Source organism: Phlebotomus papatasi, chromosome 1, assembly GCF_024763615.1.
Source record: "Phlebotomus papatasi isolate M1 chromosome 1, Ppap_2.1, whole genome shotgun sequence".
In the NCBI taxonomy this organism is placed as follows: domain Eukaryota; kingdom Metazoa; phylum Arthropoda; class Insecta; order Diptera; family Psychodidae; genus Phlebotomus; species Phlebotomus papatasi.
Genome location: NC_077222.1, coordinates 75,585,955 through 75,606,269, shown reverse-complemented (window position 1 = coordinate 75,606,269; position 20,315 = coordinate 75,585,955). Strand labels below are relative to the sequence as shown.

At 31.4% G+C, this 20,315-nt stretch overlaps 1 protein-coding gene across 1 annotated transcript in view; it reads right to left on the bottom strand.

Annotated features, from left to right (window-relative positions):
• Positions 1–5,078: 5,078 nt before the first annotated feature.
• The window catches only part of LOC129803700 (uncharacterized), a 60,392-nt gene continuing 45,155 nt past the window's right edge, over positions 5,079–20,315 (bottom strand). Inside the window, exons 6-8 of the mRNA XM_055850457.1 lie at positions 9,467–9,616; positions 9,241–9,322; positions 5,079–5,739 (exon numbers count right to left, since the gene is read on the bottom strand). Coding sequence (XP_055706432.1) covers positions 5,645–5,739; positions 9,241–9,322; positions 9,467–9,616 — 327 coding nt within the window. The 3' untranslated portion in view covers positions 5,079–5,644. The remainder of the gene's footprint in view (positions 5,740–9,240; positions 9,323–9,466; positions 9,617–20,315) is intronic.

Sequence of the window (20,315 nt, the reverse complement as noted above, 5' to 3'; positions counted from 1 at the left end):
TTTGTTTTCTTCGGTTTCTTGACAAAAAAACATCTTGTGAAAATCCGATGCCTAGCTGAGCCATATTTGACAGACAAAGAGAAATAATAATAAAATGTCGAGACTCAGTGCGCACAATGTAGAAATATTTAAATGGTATGCATTTTCCATTGAAATTCATCTAATACGAAAATAGATCACAATGCGAGATTAATTTGTAAGGCATCAATCACAATACCAGTTATTCTTTACTCAGTGACTTATTATTCATAACTCATCTGCAATTGGTAAGTGCCGACAATTACAAAATGCAACATCCATGTATCTTCCGTTTCTTTGGCAAGGCACAACAATTATCTATTCAAAATGACGCATCTGGCCGACATTTGGATGCATTTTGCATTAGAAAGAGATTTTCGCTGGTGCGGGGAAATTAGTGAGAGATGAACATAGAATACATCTCATCTTAGTTACTGATTGCCTTCTTGATCTTGAGGTGTCCTTGAGGAATTTGCAGCAAATGTCGTCACTCTTACAAATGCATGGTTACGCCCCGGATTCATCCCGTGATAACATATTGTGTGATATAATCCATTTGAGTCAGTCAGCAAAGTTTCAAGAGTACACTGAGGACAAATATTAGTAGTTGATAAAATTCAATTCGTAATTTCTGCTGAAAAAATGTTGAAAAATTTTACTTTAGCAAAATATTCCACATGAACTTCAACGACAAAAAAATTATTTTATTTTAGAAATTTTAAGTAGTATGAGATGCCTCTAATTTGTAATACCTTCACACAAATTCAATTTTGTTCAAATCAATTGGTAATAATTCACGGAGACTCCAAGTTTAACATTGAAAAAAAGAACAATGAATAGGATTTTTGTGGACCGTGGACTATATTATGTGTTCAACTGAACATTTTTTTTTTTATTTAAAAATTCGTTGAACTTCATATTTCCAAATATTCATGAAAATTATTTTAAGGAAATAATAGTTAATGGGAGAATTACATGGATTTCAGATGAGAGATTTGAATTTTAAAAAATATCAATCAATTTCACTGATTTTTTAAAATATATTAAATCATTTACCCTTTTTTAAATCAATTCTTGACATAAAATTTTCTGTTAAGAAAATTAAAAACAAAATTAGGTCCATTCTGCTTAATAAGAAATTAGCGGACCTAAGCCATATGGTTAAGCTTTATGTTTGAAGCTCATATTGAGATTACATTTCGTTACCTTTAGTTAATTTCCAATAGAGCTCCCCTGAAAATCTTAACCGAAAGTCAGTATCTCTCAACGTTTAGTCTCTATGAGTATTTACGGACAAATGACTAAATGTGATTTATAGCGAAACTTAAATTTCTTAATTTTACTAAAGTTATTTACTTATAAGAAATTCAAAGCATTCGTCAAATGTAGTAAACCTTTAGTTTGAAACTCACATAATTAAAAACGAAATCTTAATCAAAAATTTTAATTTTATAAATTCCACTCGATTAGTCTTATTTTTACAGGTTTCTCATTTTTTTGTCATGAAATTGCCAATAAAGTGTAAAATCGCACAATAAAGAAATCTTTTAATTCAATCAATTTTTGTTACCATTTTCAATAAGAAAAATCTTTATGGTTTTTAGCGTCGCGGAAGAACTTGTAGGCGGGATCTAACATTTAGAACTTCTTTCGTGTTTGATTTGTCTTACCGATAAATAAATATGCTAAAGCAATAACTATTATTGCAATTTTTCTCTGTCCCCTTGTTTCCCATAACTAGCATTATGTCGAAGAAAAAAGTCAACAGCATGATTTGAACTGATCAAACATAGCCCAGAGGCGATAGCAGTTTGTATCATTATAGGCTGAAGCAATTATTTGTGATATTATATGGCATTTGCAGGCGGGAGAATGATTCAACATCAATAATAATTCCTCAGACTCGTCGTCATTCGTCGGCTAATGTTTTGAGATGGTTGAAGAACATGCATTTTCAATTAATTAATCAACTTGTGATACAACTTCTAATATACCATGGATAAATGGGGCGCAATCACAGGCTTCGACAAGACGAAGCAATTTGCATTTCTTCACTCAATTTGCAATAGATCGTGGAGGGTCCGTCAAATACACTAAAGGGGATTTCTTCGACTATTTCTATCTAGAGCAGGAAGACTTTAGCGTTGTTCTGGCCTTATCGTGATCTCTAAGCTGATCTTTCTTACTTTCCTCTGGCCACCAGATCAATATCACCTCAGAGAAACATCTCAATTGGATACTTACTCCACTTAAAGCAGTTTTAATCGAGCAAAATTCCCCATGCAGCATAAACTACAGAGTCTTGTTGCCATATTCCGAACACTTCAAGTAAAATTTGCACTGGGAGTGTCGAATGAAGTCATCGGATGTGATTTGAAGTGCATAAGTTCACTTGAATATCTGATGCTAGGAAATATAATAATTAATAATGATTGATAGTGCTATCGAAATGCCTTAATCCTATTATCACGCTTTTCAATTAATGCTTGCTCATTAATATATCAGTTAATTATTGACATACTGGAATTTTATCTACGTCCACGGATGTCCCCTTGGATGATTTACAGTTGATATGAAATGAAAAGCCTTTGAAATCTCTATTATGATCTTGACCCATGACGTCTTCACACACTCCACTTGCAACCATTTCCAATCAATCAGTGTAATCCAAAGGAATTGAAATTATTCCCCACTGTGAATTCAGATCAAACAGGACAGAGACATTCATAGAATTCCCCAATCAACCCCAATAAACCATTCTGGATCAATACACAATTCCTCTCCAGAATTTACATTTATTTATGTACAATTTCACTGTCCTAACATATTGAAATTTGAAATATCTAAAACGAGTCTTCTATATTCCAGAGCCCCATAAGGATACGAAAACATCCATAGCTTGTATGGAACTGCTTTGAGAGATACGATGATATTGATAAAGCCCCAAATAGATACAGACCGATCTTCGAGAATATTTAGCCTGAAAAATATGACGGTAAAGGATCAGCCCAAAAAATCATACACTGAGAGTTTAAGATCAGGACATTGAGGCTCTTTACACATATTACTTTTACCTAATTTTTTACCACTAAATTTCACGGAATAAATTTTTTTGACGATCAGTTTCAGTCTATATTTGAACCGCAAGATGCTTAATAACACATTAAGTTTAAAAATCGTTTTATTAAGTTTTCATCAGCAAATTAGATAAAATAAAATATAAAAAAAATATTTTACTTATTAAAATGAATCTTATTGATACTATAAGATATAATAAAATTTATGCACTTTGTAGAGAACATACAAAAATATTACACGAAAGGTTTAACTTTTGAAAATCTGACTTTTGCATTTTTTTATAATTGACAAAACTCTTTACATTCAAATTCTTAATGTTTGTTACATCACCTCTTACTAGAAAGGTGAATTTGAAAGGTATCAGCCATTTGAAAACATTTTTCTTATTGATATAGGGTGGAGTCATCACTTACGGCCTCTAGACACTAGAGAAGTATGTTCATATTGAATGAATGTGTAGAAAAACACTTCAATATGGACATAAATTTCTCTAATATGTAGAGGCCATTACGAACGTCATAGACTTATCGATATCGTGCAGAAATCTTGAATTCTTATTTAAAACTGATTTCGAAAAATAAAAAAAATATTAGTTTAAGATGTAATTAACAATTATGTGATTTTTCGAAATCTGTTTTAGATAAGCACTTAAGATTTTTGCAAGCTGTCTATAAGTGTATAACGTCCATATGTGATGACTCCAACCTATTACTCTTTTTATACTTTACGCAATTCTAGTAACTCCCACAACCGTATAGGCAAGATATGAGGAAAAAATATGGCAAAGCATCCTAGCTTTGCAAAATGCTAAAACTCTCAAGATAGAGCACATCATGATTTTTTTCGCACAATTTTTGGTTGCGTACCGGTTTCGGTCATTAGTTTTACTGCTGATTTAAATCAATTGGATTTGGGACTAATGCAGTCTGAATTATGAATTTCAAGATTTTTCAAATTAAACCTAGACTAACTAAATTGATTACAAAAAATAAACCTTCAGAAGCAATTTCACTTTAAATTTGAAAAATTCAAAATGAAAATTTTTGGGTTATATATATACACATTTATATTTCTAGATAAAATGACCACCTGGACCTATTCCAAAGCATAACTTGAATTGTAAATTAAAACACGTTTTCATAGAAAAATGAAAGATGGAGCAAAAACTCCCAAAAATAAATGGGTACCTTATTTAAAAACAGATCAGTAACTCATTCATTTTATTTTCATTCAATACATTGCTCTGCCTTTAAGTTACAGCAATAAAAATATTCTTACGTTTCGTTGTCAAATGGTTAAAAGAATTAAAAGATAATTAATGTGAAGGAAAAAAATGTGTTTTTACAGATGAAATGCTGAAATTCCTAAAGATTACGATTTGTTTTTAGATAAAAATATTTCAAATTTTATAAAACCAATTTTTAGATTTAAATTTTTGCAACAGATGCAAAAATAAACAAGACACGAAGAAATATATAAATTTATTTAGTAAGTGCAATGAATTCTCTATATTTTGGAACAAACAAAAATTTATAAAAAAGAAATTATATATTTATGTCATCAAACAGTTTATAATGTGAAAATATAATGTAAAAAATACATCCCTACAGCGTCAAATAATTCATAATTTATTTGATTTAATGTCATGCATAGAGTGACAGTGACATCCAATTCGATGAATTTTAGCCGGTAAAAGTGATACTATACCACAATCAATTTTATCCTCCTACCAATAATAATTCCCCTCTTCTCACCGTAATTGATGGCAGAAGAAGCATATTAAAAGTTTCTTCATTGTTTGACAAATACAAACTCCGACAATTTCGTTATTCCCCAATTTTCATGTGATAATGACAGTAATCAATCAATATCCTTAAAGTATTTGATAATACACCACACGGAAAACCATTTTCTGTTCCCTTCCATATTCCTTTCCGGTAAAGAGTGAGCGCGTTATGTTAGTAAAATGAAAATACCACAAATTGACTCTGAAATAATTTATTTTTTCCAAGGCATTTTAACATTGAATTTTTTTTCTCATTCCCACAAAATATTACACCTCCTAAGATTTTTAATTAATTCATCCCATTTTTCACCCTCTTTAGACTTAAGTAGGCGAATATATTTTGTGTGGGAGGGTCGAAAGGATTCCGGTTTTCAGACAGAAATTCAATGATAATAAAGAGATAAAAAAAACAACTTTAGATGCTACAATCAACCTAATTTTCTGAAATAAAATTTAAAAAATCTATTTAGAATTTAATTGTTCGTTAGAAACATTGCTCTTTACAATTCATAATTAATTTCCTCATTTTATTTAATTATCTCTCTTATGTACATTTTTTATTGTATCCTTAATACTCTCTAAAACTTCTTAAGATTTTCCATCTTACCACCTCACAGTTGCTCTTTGACGCAATTCAACTAGTGTGTGCTGCTATGCTTCTTAGAAAAATACGATTGTTGATTCCCCAGGGGGATTTCTTCACTTGGAAAACTTGTGTGGCACCCCTTTGAGAGAAATTTAATTTCTCACAGGGGTGTATTCTCAGACGCAACCATGCTGAAGAAATAGGTGGAGGCATATCAGAAGAATTCCTCCGTGCCGTGACATGGTTGACAGCGTTGAGGATCCACTGCGCACTGCAATACCGTCAAATAAGAATGTTAATTTTAGGTAATTAGCACTCACTCGATTTTATCCACCCACAAGAAACATACTCAAACCATCGGCACGAAATTTTATGCCAAAATACCTCATCATTACATCTAATTTGCTTTACAATGAATATTTAGCACAGTACTATAGTCAAATTAGGTAAGAAATTCATGAATAAATTATTTAGATTTAAAAACACAAACAGTTGGGATTGTTTCAAGAATTGTCTGCTTTAATTTATCAAAGGATAAGTTAGCATGTTATCTTAATCAAGGATTACATAATGTTTCCGATTTACTTGAACTTAAGGGGTTACGTGGGTCAAAAAAACTGAAAAACACCATATTTTCTCTAATTTTTTTTTTCAACATAAAAAAAATTATTTTAATTTAAGTTCTTAAGCATATAAAAATATAACATTTAAACGATATTTTCTGAAATTTTCATTTAAAAATCTTTAAAAGTCAGCCGTTGGGACCATATTTTCGGAGACTTATTTTGAAAAAGCATGTGTTTCCGTGGATAAGACAAGATTTCATCATCATCATCATTTTCAACCGCTTATTCCTATTGGGGTCACGAGCCCATGACACTCAATTTAGCACCCCACACTTGTCGATCCTCCGCCACTTCATGAAGATGGTCAGGTTCGATCCCAAGGCAAGATTCTGAATTTAATTCAGCCACCTTGTCCTAGGTCTGTCTCAAGGCCGACGCCTCCTCACAATGCGGCTTACATAGATTTTCTGGGGAGCCTTTCAAAGCAATATTTCTCAAGAGTGTATTCATCAGAAATCAAAAAACTAAATATTTCCTGTTAGCTGATGAGTTAAACTCGTACTTGAACGGTAGATCTTTTTTTTTTAAATCAAATTTGGATTTTTGGCAGAATTTTATACAAAAAATACATTTTGTCTTGTAGAATAAGTTGTGATCAAGAAAAAAAATTCACCATTCAAGTACGATATTAATTCATTAGCTGATAGGAAATATTTAGTTTTTTGATATTAGATGAATACGCAGCTGAATATCAGCTGAATTTTTATAATTTTGAAATGAAAATTTCAGAAAATATAGTTAAAATGTCATACTTTTATATGCTTAAGAACTCGAATTAAATTTTTGATAATTTTTGTTGAAATAAGATGTCAAGGAAATATGCTGTTTTTTTTTAGAATGTGCGACTCACGTAACCCCTTAAGTATAAATTTAACACAAACAGTGTCAAATATAGATGAACTGATCAAGGGAGCTTACGCCTTACGCACCATTGAGACTATGATGATACTACTTGATTTATACTGTTCCACACTACACTGCCCAAGTTTCAGCGGCAGTGTGTTAATTATTGTGAAATTTTCTTAATTGGGAATAATATACTTAAATGTTGTAAAGGGTGTCACCATTTAATTAAGTTGCTTTACGGTTCGACAAATGATGCCATGTAGCAGCAGTTTCGATTGTTTTATTCTTTGCTATTTTGATCGATTCTTAACATATTAGATAAGTGAAAATAAAACTAAAATTAATAATAAAATAATGCAACGCAATATCTTATAGAAGAACGAGACTTTCTCGCAAGCGACATTAAAAGGTATGCATTATTTATTTCTTCATACAGTGATCAGGAATTAGATTCTGGCATGAAACATGATATTTTCTATATATTCCAAATGTTTCTCACTCTGTCAAAAATCTATTAAGTTTATTTATCACAAAGATAAAACATGAGGCAAGTTAATATCGATTAGTTTGCCAAAAGCCCTAAATTCTGTACCAACGTAGTTTTAAACATTTTATTTAAAATGCGTATGGAAGCAGAAAAAAGTATAATACTAAAAATGGATGAATTTTTGAAAAATCATGTCAGGCCCCTCTCTTGCAGTTCTAGTAAATCTAAAAGTACTCGAGCTCTCATCACTTGCATAAGAGAGCAAAGACTCTACCACTTTAAATGCGTGTTTCATTATTCTTTCGTTATTATAAAGATTTTGATAAATAATTACATTTGTTATATTACATAACACGGTCAATCTTTTAGGCCAAAAATCTTAGTATTTCTCTATACCTATGGGGCAAGAAGTCACAAATCGAAAAATTCAATATCTTCCAAGGTAAAAAAGATAGCAGCTCAAATTTTTTCTATAGACCTTCTTCAATGTCGTAAGTTTCTTAGAATTCTAACAAGGAATTTAGAAAATAAAAAATATCGAAATTTTTAGCCTTATTTTCTAAATATTTTCCTTGCAGAAAATAACGATTATTACCTACTTATTTTCCAAAATTGATGCACTGGTGAATATTTTCTAAATAATTTGGATATTTTGAATACGAATCTGCTATCTATTTTAGAATTTCACAAAGGTTCATTTCTCCAGAAATCCTTTTATTAAAAATGTTTTGTTACTTTTTGCCTCAGTCTCCCCTACTCATGAAAAAATATCAGTGTTGTAAATACAATAATTGATGACTTCTACCGCTAGCCGCGGAACGCCTAAAAAAATGGAGCCTTATACAGGCTTCAGACCTAAAGTTTAGCTATATGGCGTAACTTCTCTTATATCTTATCAGTCAATATTTTCTGGAAAATTTTGACTTAGGATTGGATTATTAAGGGCAAATGACCTATTACATTTTGAAAAATCAATAAAATCGGTCGCTGTTTAAGGTTTTGAGACCCTCGGGAACTGAGCTAAACCTCTAGTCTGAAGACGGTCTTAGTTCCCGCACTAGTGCGCCGCCATTTTGTATTCAAATTTGAATTTAAAAATATTTTGATATCTTTTAGACATAATAATGTAATAATTACCGAATATTTTATATTAATTGATTCATTATAGTCACAAAATAAGCTGCATTCTGCTAAATGTTACAGCTTTATTATACTAAGTATTTTATAAACATTCAAAAATTTTTAAATTCTCTTTAAATATCGCACTGATAAGGTTAAATTATCAAAATAATCACGACTCCATAATTCTTGGAAGTTACGCAATAGTTGCTAATCGTGACAAATTTTAATAACCATCATCTTCTCAAACACTCCTTTAAAAGTTCAAATTATTTTGTGAGAACAATCGTTAAATAAAGTTTATAGTGCCTTTCTAAAACATGCGTTCTCCCCTACCGGTATTATGATTAACGAGTCTTTTGAGTCATTTCCGACATTTAAATCTCATTTAAAAACCATTCAATTTCCTGTAATAACAACAAGAAATAAGAAAGTTGTTCGGTATGATCCTGTGGTAAAACTTCTTGTTCTCAATTTATTGATGACAAAATATTTTACAGTTACATGTGAAAAATCACTTTTCATTTAAGTATTAACATTTGGGTTTATGAGTAAGACCACTCCGACCAAAGACAAATTTAAATTCATGTAAGCTTTTGATGGAAAATTGCGAATTAGTCGGGAATGTTTTGCCTGGGGTACAGAGAGGTTAAACAGGGTGAATCACTAAGGGTGTCTCGAGAAAGTTACTTACCCAGAAGCATTGCCTCGCGATTGTCAAGCACGTGCTGTCGTCTTGTGTGCACGATACTTTCCTTTCCACCACGCCAGAGAACCTGTAAAGGACCACAAAGTCTCCATCAGATGAGGATGACATGTGGTTAATAAGGGTGAAACAAGAAGGGATGGTAAATTTAAATCTCTACTCCACTCGAAAACTTAGAATAATGGGTGTAAGGGTAAATAATTCTATTACTTACCGGTGATAGACTCGCTACACACTTGACATGCACAGCCCCGTCGGTGAAATGATGTGGCTGCAACTCGAGATTCAGGCCCAATCTCGTGGTAATCAAACCATGTGCATGTTGATATGGTGGATAATTGACAAGAGAATTTTTATCTTTCACCTGAAATTAAAAAAAAAAGTATATACACCATCTAAATTAAAAGGTTTAAAAAAAAGAAAAATATCAAATATAGAATCATGGGAAAAGGCATTGCACAATCTTATTAATAATAATTCATTTTCAATTTTATTTAATCTATTAATCTATTAATCTATTTATTTATTCTCTTGACTGATTTTCTCTCTCAAATTTATGACAGGTTAATCTTAAATACGAATTCTTAAAATCAGTAACAATCTATACCTTTAAAAACTTTGATGCTTCGTAATTTTTCTCACTCTCAAACTAAATATTTTAAATTATATTAATCTCATTTTTTGTATTGAAAAATAATGAAAACTTTAAATTATTCACAGCAACAAAGACGAAATGTGTTAATCAAATTATAGAATTTTTATTTAAATATAATCTGCCTTATACATTTAATAAAATCAATATAACACGTATTTTTTATTCTGTAATTATCGCTAATGCAGAACATTTGTTGATTGGACAGCAATAATTTATAACATGCAGCATAAATGTGATGTATAATAAGTACAAATGAATAAAACCCAAAATCAGAGAATAATGCAAAAAAACTGAAGAATGTAAATATACTGCCGTTGATAATTTAACCATCAAATAGAATATAAAATAAAAATTATACTTATAATTAATTTTATCCATCCTAAATTAGACATCTTTAATATTATAATAATCCTAAAAAAGTCACACAAATTAAATTAAATGTAAGTGCTTTATGCAATAAATTTTGAACGTCTTTGGGTTATGTTTCAAAAAAACTTTCAGGGTTTAATAAACCAGCAATTTTTCAAAAGTATCCCTCATAAAATTCATACCCTTCTGAAGAAATAATTTTCTTCTCTCTCAGCTTGATTGAAAATATTCTTCGTATCTCCCGCACTCGTCCAAGTATCATGCATGATTATATACTTTTCATACTTTTATAGTTTATTTCTTTCAACCAACATTTTATTTAAATTCATTTCATTTTAGAGCTATCACATCCAATCCATTCAATTAATCAATGATAAGAATGTTCAACTTAACTTATAAATTTTTTCTTATAACAGAAGTTTAAATATTAAGTACAGATTAACGATTTACAAATGCATATTAGTTCTCAATGTAAATAACAGAAACCTGAATAAAATTCTTTTTCTTATACTTTGAAAATTCACAGCTGTCCATTGCAGAAAATGTTCAAAAGGACACGAATTGTGCCAATAAATATTTCCATTTTCAATTATAAATTCCTATAGTTTACGGCATTTTGACAGGACTAATTACAATTTTACCAAACCTATATCTCGTAAACATATGTGCAAGGCAAATTTTGAAAATGGACAAATTGTAATTGTGCTAAATGGTGTAACGAAAACAGTGGATTTTCACAAGGAATGCAAGCGATTAATGATATTCAGTACACTGCAAATATAAAATACTGGTGAGATTGAATTATTAAGTGAAACACATTTGGCCACGAGCGATTGCCAATAATTGCATTAATCATTGAGAGCAATCAATATGGACGTGCAATTTTCGATGGGAGCAAAACTGTGGGGATTATAATTAAAATCAATTGATGCCAATCTGCATTAAAAATTTTCCCTTCGACATCCTGATAAACAAAAACCTCCCAAATTTACACTCATACCAGACACAGATGAAATTTAATCGATTTTGGAAAAAGGTAATTCAATTTCCTGCTTTACATTTAGCAAAAATATTGTCTTTTGCAGGAATTTTCTAAAACAGTTTCTAGCTCAAAATTATTATCCTCTATGCACTTAATTACTATAATTAATAGCAATTGCTAGACAGTTATATATGGTGGTAGTTACTATATTACTAAATCTAATAACTGCTACATTACTAGATCTAATAGTCTAGTAATTACTAGATATTAAAAAATAGTAGAGTACCTGATCTGGGAATCATTATATTATCTGAATTATTAAATTTAGTACAGTAACATCAAGTTATCAGTCAATTACTGAATTATTGAATCATGTTATTATTAGACACACAGAAGTGATCCAGTAAATTAGTAAGTTGTCAGATAATTACTATATTTTCAGCCGTGGTATACTATAATGAGGTATCGTCACACTGAAACTTAACTTGTATCACATTCATTTTTACATTCAGAACTAGAATTTTAAAAGATTATGCTAAGCAGTTTGAACCATTTCAGACTAAAAATCGATGTCCCAGTTTTTAACAAGAAAATCTCCATATTTTTCAACCTTTCGTAATTCCCGTATAGCTTCAATCAGTTTTTACCCGATAAAATTAAAGGAAGAAAATATTCGTGAAAACCTCGAAGAAATTAACTATACCTCTGGCTTTAAATTGAATTCATAAAAATCACTAAAAGAAATTCTTCTAAAACCTACTTCAAACATACATAATAAAAATAAAACTGTTTATACACTGCTGGCAATAATCATAGCTCCACTTTTTCATACTGGAAAAACTTTGTAAAAATTTTTTTTTAGAAAAAAATAAAAAAATCATTTGAAGGTATTTTCATACCGATATGAAAAATTGCCATTTGAATTTCATACCGTTAAAACTGTGAGTACTGTGATAGAACCTTTATCAAAATGGCGATTTTCGGGTGGCAATAATTATAGCTCCACTCAATAAATTTGGCTCCAGGGTATTTATTTTCAATCAATGAAGGTAAATATCTTTCAGTAATTAAATTAATAACTATATTAATCTAATTAGAATCGTGTTCATAAAGTTTTTCATGAATTTTGCTAAAATTTTGCAAGAAAAATGTTTAACGAGCAAAAATAAGGGATTAATTGAGGTCTTGAGGAGGATGGAAATTGACAACCAAAAAATTTCCATAAAAATGACAAGATCCTATCACCTTTCATCCAAATTTGTCCATATAGCCGACATATATGCATTTTAAACCACTCCCAGGGCTAAAAATCTTCTTTTGTTAGAGGCAAAAGTGTGCAATTTTCCGTGTTTGAGTCGAAAAAAATAAGTTTTCTACTGAAATTTGATGTAAAACAATGCTGACTGCTTAGTCTCATCATGTCCTGTTGATTCTGCCCCAAACCAGAATCCCAAGTGACTAAGGTGGTCTTCAAAATACTGAAATAAAAAATTATCAAAAAGAAGCTTTTTGCAGTTTGATGAATAGAAGGTGTTTTACGTCATTTAAGTGGTTTAAAATTATTTTTTTCAGACAGAAAACAAGTTAAGACAAGACCTGTCAATTTTTTTATTCGAAAAAAAAAATAATTTTGTACCACTTAAATTAGGTAAAACACCTTCTGTTCACCAAACTGCAAAAAGCTTCTTTTTGAAAATTTTTTGTTCCAATATTCTAAAGACTCCTTTAGTCAGTTGGGATTTTGGTTTACGACAAAATCAACAGGAAATGATGAGACTAAGCAGTCAGCATTGTTTTACATCAAATTTCAGTAGAAAACTTATTTTTTTCGACTCAAACACGGAAACTTGCACACTTTTGCCTCTAACAAAAGAAGATTTTTAGCCTTGGGAGTGGTTTAAAATGCATATATGTCGGCTATATGGACAAATTCGGATGAAAGATGATAGGATCTTGTCATATTTATGGAAATTTTTTGGTTGTCAATTTCCATCCCCCTCAAGACCTTAATTAATCCCTTATTTTTGTTCGTTAAACATTTTTCTTGCAAAATTTTAGCAAAATTCATGAAAAACTTTATAAAAATGATTCTAATTAGCTTAATAAAGTTATTAATTAAATTACTAAAAGATATTTACCTTCACTGATTGAAAATAAATACCCTGGAGCCAAATTTATTGAGTGGAGCTATAATTATTGCCACCCGAAAATCGCCATTTTGATAAAGGTTCTATCACAGTACTCACAGTTCTAACGGTATGAAATTCAAATGGCAATTTTTCATATCGGTATGAAAATACCTTCAAATGATTTTTTTATTTTTTTCAAAAAACAAATTTTTTTACAAAGTTTTTCCAGTATGAAAAAGTGGAGCTATGATTATTGCCAGCAGTGTATCTACAGAGAGTATTGTTAAGTGTTTTAATGTAGAAAATTAGCGTTAATAAAGTTTATCTCGGCTTACCGTTTCAGTTTGTGAATTTTGGCTCACAATTTTAAGTTTTTGCTTTTAGTACTATAGCAATCGAAAATGAAAAAATACAGTAGAGTCTCGCTATAGGCCATCGCTCTATAGTCCACAATTTATCGACCGTTGATTTCAAAACACTGATTTTAAGTTAGGTTATGTTTTAAAGTGTTAAACGAAACTCTCGCTTGAATTAACCGTGTAAACAGACGGAATTCCCACGGGAATTCCCATGAGATTTTCCATTCCGGATGGGAATTCCGGATGGAAATTCCCATATTGAACTGTCAAATTTTTACCATCCGCTCTATGCGCCTCTGGTGGACTTCAAGCGCAACACAAAAATGCTCCGAAGATTTGAATTTCAAATTTTGTTTTTTCCGAATATAAATAACGGAATGTGTATTTAGAAGATATTTTACGTACTTTATTTTATTAAAGTGGCTTTATTATGCCACAAGGATATTAGTAATATTATCTATTAATACATTTCATGGAAAATCTTTTAGAATTTCTCGAGAAATGATTAGAAACGTTGTTATAGCGTAAATATCTTGTCAAAAACCCCCAATTAAAGTGGATAAATCAACGACAGGCTTTGGATATCTTTGCTGATAGGACCTATTGATTAATTTTCGTTTAATTGTAGTGCTGATAATTTAAAATTTTATAAAGTGTTGGAAGAAAATGTATAAAATATCCCTGGGTGACCAAGCAGTCAATTCATTTGGAACAGAGATGTTTACAAAAATTAGTTAATTGTATAATAATTGAATACAAATTGTTTTAAAAAACAAGAAGACTGTAAAATATTTTAAAATTTTATTTCCAAAAAAAGTAAACAATAAAAAATATTGAAGTAATATTTTATATCCGAAAAGGCAGTTTATATGGTTTCTGGCTATAATTTTCATCAGTGAACTTCGATAGTTCTTACTATTCTTTGTATTTTCTTATTTACATTATTATATTCTTTACATTTTTTTAATAATGGGATTTATTGAAAAAGATAAATTTTGAATCTGCCTTTCCAATCATTTAAACCTCTTCTGAAATGTTATTGATGAATATTTAATTTAATCCAGAAACACTAATCCTTTCAAAATTATTATAGTATTATTATTCGATTTCAAATTTGCTTTTAAAATCAATGTTTTGATCACTACAGGAGATTTTACATGTTTTTTCATATATTATTTGCTTAAAAACACTCCAAATTAAATTTTCGGAATTCTCCGGAAGCAAAAAGCTATCTCGAGCGAGATAGCTTTTTTCCATTTTAGAAAATTGAATATTTCACCCTGCAACGGAAAATTTCCATTTGAAATTCAAAATATTTCAAGACATTCGGGCAGTTTCGTGCACTTTTGCAGAGGGCGCTTGTATAGCAAATTTACCATTTGCTCGTGGGAATTCCCGTGGAAATTCCGTCTGTTTACACGGTAAGGGAGGGTGGGTAAAAAGTCACAGAATGGATATTTTTTTCCTTATCCAAGAGATTCATAATACAATAAAAGAATCTATAAACAGAAAACTCTTCGGAAAATACAGAAATGGATTTGTGTTCAACGAATCCGAATTACTCATTTAAAGTTAAATAATTATAATAATAATAATAATGCTGACACAACATTCCATGAAGGAACTAGGCCTTCCCGCAAGGGGATTTCTAGACATGCATTATTATTTTTTTCTTGTACGGGATGGGGTTGTGAGTCCCATGCCCGTGAAATCAAGTGCAGTAAAGCTCACTGGATACAATCCGAACACCTTTAACGCCAGAAAAATTCCTGGTGACCTAAAGGGGATTCGAACCCGGGCCACTTGCATCATAGAGCGAGTACTCTACCACTTCATCCATTGAGTGCACATTTGTAGCCTTACTTCGCCCTAATTAGGATTTATTTCCTGCTTTTACATGTTTATTTCGATCAGTTTAGTAATAATGGTATGGGGAATACCTGGTTTTATTATCCATCTATCAATTTCTTTGTTTTGAAATACCCACAGCGTTCTGAAATGTAGCTTTTGAATTGAAATGTAATAAGCTTTTATACTAATTTTTGGTAGAAATCTTATTATGGATAAAATAATTAATATAAATTATTATTTCAATTAAGAAAAAATAATTTGGCAAGTCAATAATATATTTAAAAGATGAAAATGTACTACACTACCCTAATTCCCCGTATATGTATGTATATTGCTCTTTCAAAATTTCAGAAAACACAACATGAGATTTATTCTATTCTTTTGAGCACTATTTAAGCATTGAAATTTAAGGATTTTGGGTTTTTAGGTTGAAGTCATTGGAGTTATACATCTTTGTAAATTTGAGCAAAAAATATAAAACACCATATTTCTTTTTCTAATTAAGTGGTCATTCAAACAAAGTGTAAAATCAATTAAATGATACAGCTTTCAATTATCTTTAACTACGTATTTGATTTAAGTAGAATCCGTAAAGAAAATAGAAAAACTTCAAAAGAATGACGTGAGTAATTCTGAAAGCGTTTGTTGAGGCAACAAATTTGTCTGAGAATACTTCCTTTTCCTTTGTTGTGGACTGTAGGGAATATAGGACGAGGCGGAAGAAAAAAGTTCATCCCCTTAAGAAAGACATAAAATCTCTCTCTCACGTATTTGAAGACTTTTACCTCAAACCCCAAAGCCAAAGAGGTATCGACAACCAAAGAGTTCGCCAGTGAAAAAGAAAATAAAAATATCCTTTTTACGTCTGTCATTGAATACATTACATTTACCGCCCATCCTTGACTGGAGAAATACCTCATACCTCTATTCAAGTCAGGATGCGAAAGAAAAACAGCCAAGAACAAATACGAGTCTCATGAAACAAGAGCATACACAATGTTTAGTACCGGTGAACGGATGAATGAGGAAATGGATGAAGGACTAGGAAAAACTCCAGATATGTTAAGAAAATGGTGAGGAGAGACAAATGCTTCGGTGCCCATTCAATGCACGCCATTTCTCGATTAAAACCATGTTCCAGGGAGTGTCCACACCACCCTTAAAACCCCAACCACCAGTTTGAGTGCCATTATCGTTTATTTGGTAAAATCATGAGGTGGTCTTAGCGACAGTAGCATTTTTTGGGACATTCTGTCATTTCCTTGCAAAAGAGAATCTACACCTCACTTGCCAAAAATGCCTAACCCAGTCCATAAATCCTGGAGCAATTGACATGAGCTATACCTTTGCCACATGATGGATGAAATTCACCAATTTTCCGATTTTTGCCAAAATATTTGCAACAATTTTTTACAACAAGCAAACAATTTGCTTCAACCTGTCAGTTTTTACACCATAAAACATGTTAGGGGTTGAAAAAGAAAAAAAAAGTCTGGGAGGAGTTTTTTTGTTCATCTGTGACGTAAATGTGTTAAATAAACAGGTGAATGGGAAAATTCTGCAAAATCAAAAATCATGTGGATTTATTTGAGGTGGCATTTGTGGGACAATATTAGTGACATTCCAACTCTGGAGATTAATGATCCACAAGTGTCGCTGAAATGGACGATTATCGCTCCAACACACAACTAGACCAGAAGAATTCCTTCAGTGATTTATATCCTCACCACTGAAGTCTGTCTGTGGACAACACTACAAATGGTGGAGGAATTTATATGATTCAATATAAGAATTTCAACATTGGACAACATTGAAGTAGTTTTGAAGAATTTTTTTTTTAATTTTAATTTTATAAATTTAACCAAACATCTATTCATTGAGATTCTGTATTTTACTGCTCGAACTCTTACAGAGAGTGCAGTATTTATAATCCCTAGATTTTTCATCACCCGGGAAACACTTTTCTCAACATACCTTTGTGTTTCAGACAATTTCTAAGAAATGACAACACGCTGTTTGTATGTCTGTCCATTCGTCTCTGTGGCCACTAGGGGAAGTGCCCATGCTTGATACCATGGGAAGCTTCGTAATAACTAAATTTTCTATGTTTCACAATATATTATATATTTGACTCATCGCAACCATATTTTAAAAACTATGGGAAAGTGGCCAGTTTTAAAAATATATTTCGGAGTCATGTTTATTGAGAAACATAGGAAAAATTTAGTCATTACGAAGCTTCCAATGGTATAAAGCATGGGTACTTTCCCCTACTACGTTAGGGGCCAAAAGGTTAGAGAGATAGACTCAGGACCTTCGGGGGCCACCCCCCATACATTAACCCAATTTGCCTCTAATTTTTCCCCCACCGGTTCTCTTTCCCTCTGAAACTATGTTTTTAAAATTGCAAGAAAACGCGTCGGGTATTTTTTTCGATTTTGGATATATTTTAACCCTCTAACGGGTAAGACCGCCTCCAGGCGGTCTTCACAAAAATCACATTTACAGCGACAATAAAGGTTTTATTTATTTAAAAGTGCTATAGTGTCCTCGGTAATAGTCTTATAAACATCTCTTGAAAGTTTGAGCTCATTTTGGCTCTTCGTTATGTTGCTATTCCCAGTTTTGTATGACAGGTCAGAGAAAAAGCAACAAAAAATATTTGTGCAAAAAAAAAACTCATTTCCAATTTCCATAAAAATACCGATTCAAAGTTATCTGACTAAAATAAATTTATTTTTTACTGAAAGATATGTCATTCTACTTTGTATATTTTATTTAAAAAATTAAAAAAACTAAAAATGTGAATTTTAGAAGCAAAAAGAGTTTCAAAAAATTTTTATATTTTCTCACCTAGCGCCTAAACTAAAAGAGATAATGAAGAACTCATATTTTAGTTTTTCCAAAGTTAATTTCATATTATTAGTCTAAATGAACAAAGTTCTTTAGAAATCGAACTCATTAATAAAAGCTATCCTGTGAGATCTTTTTTATAGTATTATATTTATACCAGTTTATAACTGATTTGATCAGATTTACAGATCACCGAAAAATTTTCTGAAAATAATGTAGAAGCAATAGAATTAACTTTCGTGTTAAATTTATTTGAACTTCATTTTACTAACTCTTAACCGGTTTAAGGAATTGCATTCAAAGCCTTTTAAATAATAAGTTAATTCTTTCTTCAATTAGTTAAGATGTGCGTTTTTTAGAGCTAATTTCTCTAAAACACTCAAATCATCCAGTTTTCATGACTCAAATCATCCAGTTTCCAAATCATCCAGAAGATTGGAGAGAGGCAAAAAAATTCTACTACTTTGCAACGTTTTTAAAGCATTTACAGCTAAATTAAGAAAGTAGTTCCCAACATGTAAACAAAAACTTTTAGGAAGGTTTTTCCACCCCCTATATAGGGTAGAGTCAGTACTTTTTCGCCAGTAAGCACTTTTTCGCCACCTACAAATAAAATCACTTTTTCAGGGAATTATGAGCTCATGAAACTACGAAATGACTAATACTTCGTAACCTCTAGTCCAACGGATCAGAAAACCATAACTGGTGCTCCACCGACTAGATTATTTGCAAGTTAATTGAAGAAATTGTCGACAAGGTGAACAGTCACCAAAAAAATATGGAGTTCTTAATAAACTTGTCAACGCTCAGACAAATTTTCTTGCAATATTTTATGTTTTTGCAGTACAGTATTCGATATTTTTTCACTGAAAGTCACTTTGTTATTAACTAAGCTTCGCTCTAATATCATTATTTAATAATGTTTTCCAAAAAAATAAAGAAATACGGATGTGGTGAAATAGGGCTTACTTTTTTCGGTTGTGTAAGTACTTTTCGCCACTCATTTTTCCAAGTATTTTACAAGTGGCGCACCTCGCGGAATTTAGTTGAAACAGACGTAATTGTCAATTGATTTTTGTCGCAAACAAAAAATGTGCAAAAAATCATTCGAAATACTCTAATAATTGTCTAATATAGGTGTTAAATAAGAAAAGTACTGTGCAATGTACTTTTGCGGGTTTTCGAAAGCTGCTGTTTCTTAAAAATCAATTAAAAACAAGTGGCGGAAAAGTGCTTACACAGTGGCGAAAAAGTGTTTACAAAGTGGCGAAAAGTACTGAAACATGCATTGTTGCAGGAAATGCATTTTTTCAACTAGATGCCCAAAAATTCCCGGATAGTCTCCTGGTTCATTAGAGAGACAATGCTTCAAAGCACTTGTACAGAAAATTTCTTTTTATTTCGACAAAAATTGTAAGAATTACAAGGGTACAAAACCTTAAGGTGGCGAAAAGGGCTTACTCTACCCTACATCGTCCATCCATAGAACGTCGCAAACTCACGTTTTATGATGACAAGGAAACATATGTCAAGCGGATGGATGATGATAGCGCATGATAATCTCAAAATGGAGGTGAACTAGCACGACCGATAATGTGATTTTCCCTTGTGATGCCACAACAGGAAGTAAGATTGTCTGACTGTGGATTCCGTGTGCCGAATAGGTACACACACACACGATATTTTTTCCTCTCTCAGAAATCCCACTCCCAAAAACGTCTAAAAACCTCCAAAAGCCACTCACACGTAAATTATGATGCCACACAAACCTATTTTCTCCGCCATTTGCTAAGGGTTTCTTATCTTGTGGGTGGGGCTGGAAAAAAGCTCACAAGCCTCAATGGTATTTCGAGTGTTTTGTAATT